The sequence below is a fragment of the Nematolebias whitei genome, chromosome 23 (assembly GCF_014905685.2).
Source record: "Nematolebias whitei isolate Nwh7 chromosome 23, NemWhi1, whole genome shotgun sequence".
In the NCBI taxonomy this organism is placed as follows: domain Eukaryota; kingdom Metazoa; phylum Chordata; class Actinopteri; order Cyprinodontiformes; family Rivulidae; genus Nematolebias; species Nematolebias whitei.
This window is the reverse complement of record NC_056520.1, coordinates 13,652,781-13,654,837: the sequence shown is the minus strand read 5'-3', so window position 1 is coordinate 13,654,837 and position 2,057 is coordinate 13,652,781. Positions and strand designations below refer to the sequence as shown.

Here is a 2,057-nt window from a genome sequence, read left to right as displayed (position 1 = left end):
CCAGCTGCACCTTTTGACCTTCAGCGGTAAAGAAATGTTTCCGTCCACACCTAGTTCTGTGAACAATCAAGCTGCTAATGTTTAACTGAACTTTAAATATTGAGCTTTCAGACGTCTGCCTTGTTGTTGTGATTCGCTCGTTGAGTGACGCTGACTGCTGCTTTTACCGATCGTGTTTGTCTTTATTTCTTCTCTCAGGCAGGAGAGAAGGTGAACACAAAGGTGGACAGCTAGCTGCAACCTTAATGCGACACCATTACTCGGAGGCGACGCCGTACACCTGGATGTGATCTCTGGATAGAACCCATTCTGAAGGGTTTACGACTCCCCTGGTGATCTGGGACTCTGTTGTGGATCCTCTGCGATGACTTACCTGGCTCACACAGCCCACTCCCAGTTTGGGGCCCTCTGGCTGTCCTTCGTGGGCTGGACCCTCACCAATATGGCTCTGGGACTCATCCAGTGGAGGGTGTGGCAGGTTTCCGACAGAAAGGTCATCACCTCCGGAGTGGCCTGGGTGGGTATCTGGAGGGCCTGCTTCACCAGCTACACTGACGTGAGTGACGGCTTCAGGAACATGCACTGCAGGTACATCAGCCTGAAGGAGGCCTTCACGCCTCCTGAGATCGCGGCAGGTCAGGTGCTCATGCTGCTTTCTCTGCTGGTGGGCCTCTGCGGGAATGCTAGTGGGGTTTACGCCATGAGGAACGCCTACTTTGTGGTGGGGAAGAACTCGTCCTCTGTCCGGCTGGGTTTCATCAGCACCGGAGTCCTGTGCCTGCTGGCGGCCGTACTGTCACTGGTTCCTCTGATCTGGAACCTGAGCTCAGTTGTGACAAATCAGACCATCGAGTTCCCCACGGAGTTTAAACTTCCGCCAGCACCGGACGCTCAGAGGGTGGGCAGCGGCATCAGTGTGGGGATCGTGGGCTCGGCTCTCATGGTTGTGTCTGGGATTGTTTTCTGCTCCTACAGGTCACCAGAGAGGTCTGAATTCAGGATGAATAGTTTTGTGAGAGAGTGGCTGGATCAGAGTCGCTTGTCACGATCATTGCCAGACAAGCGCCTGGCCGTCGCCTCAGGTGAAAGAGATAACCCAACCTTTGAGATTCAGGAATACTTCTGATCCTTTTGTCTTGACAAAAGGGCAGCTGTGGCTGAGTGGTTAGAGCAGTCGCCCTCCAGTGGGAGAGCTGCGAATTCGATTCCACCAGCAGTCACATGCTGAAGTGTCCCTGGGCAAGACACTGAACCCCTCGTTGCCTCCGATGTATGTTCCATCGGTGTATGAATGTGATAAAGCACTGATTACTTTGATTCAGAGTACCTTTGTATAGATCTAGTAGAGTGCTGTATGAATGGGTAAATGACGGCACAGGTTGTGTTGTAAAGCGCTTTGAGTGTCTTGATTAGATAGAAAAAGTGCTATATACCTATAAGTACAGTTCATTTACCATCTACCATTGACTCCAGAATGTGAAAGACTTCATTACCTTGGCACAACTACCTGCAGAGTTTGTTCTGTTTATCTCTCTGCTGATAGACTTTATTAAAAATGTTACCCTCAGGGAGGACAACTGAGTCATTTCATGACAGTAAACATGTTTTATTACTTTGTTTTAGGCTCAAGATACGAGAAGTGCTGGAAAGAAACAACTAAAGGCTGATAACAGTAACACAATTATTTTCAGCTCGTGTAAAACTGTAGTGACTGTTTAACTTTGAATAAAGCTGTTACAATAAAATTAAACATGTAAGTATACACGCCTGACTCATCTTATTGACAAAACTTGTAGACGTAACCGAATCTGTAAGTGAACCTGTTTCACACAGCTAATTTTACTTCTATACGTTTTTTGGTGCGTTTCTCATCCCGCAGTTTTCAAGCTATTTCCTCATATATCAAAACGTTCAGCTCATTCAGGACAATCCTGCTATGACTTTTGGTATTGGTGCAACTTTAGCTTTTTGAAATATTTAGCTGTTTCTGCCACTTTTCCCTCGTAGAAAATGAACTGAGCTCATTTTCCATCGTTCAAATCTTTACATCTGTTTAC

At 47.2% G+C, this 2,057-nt stretch overlaps 1 protein-coding gene across 1 annotated transcript; it reads left to right on the top strand.

Annotated features, from left to right (window-relative positions):
• Nucleotides 1–364: 364 nt before the first annotated feature.
• LOC119428757 (claudin-34-like) lies at nt 365–1,126 on the top strand. The gene has a single exon (XM_037696433.1). The coding sequence runs from the start codon at nt 365–367 to the stop codon at nt 1,124–1,126; it is 762 nt and encodes a 253-aa protein (XP_037552361.1).
• Nucleotides 1,127–2,057: the final 931 nt, after the last annotated feature.

What these genes read in the sequence shown, in the direction of transcription:
- LOC119428757 (XM_037696433.1), top strand. Translation starts at nt 365, where the DNA reads ATGACTTACCTGGCTCACACAGCCCACTCCCAGTTTGGGGCCCTCTGG.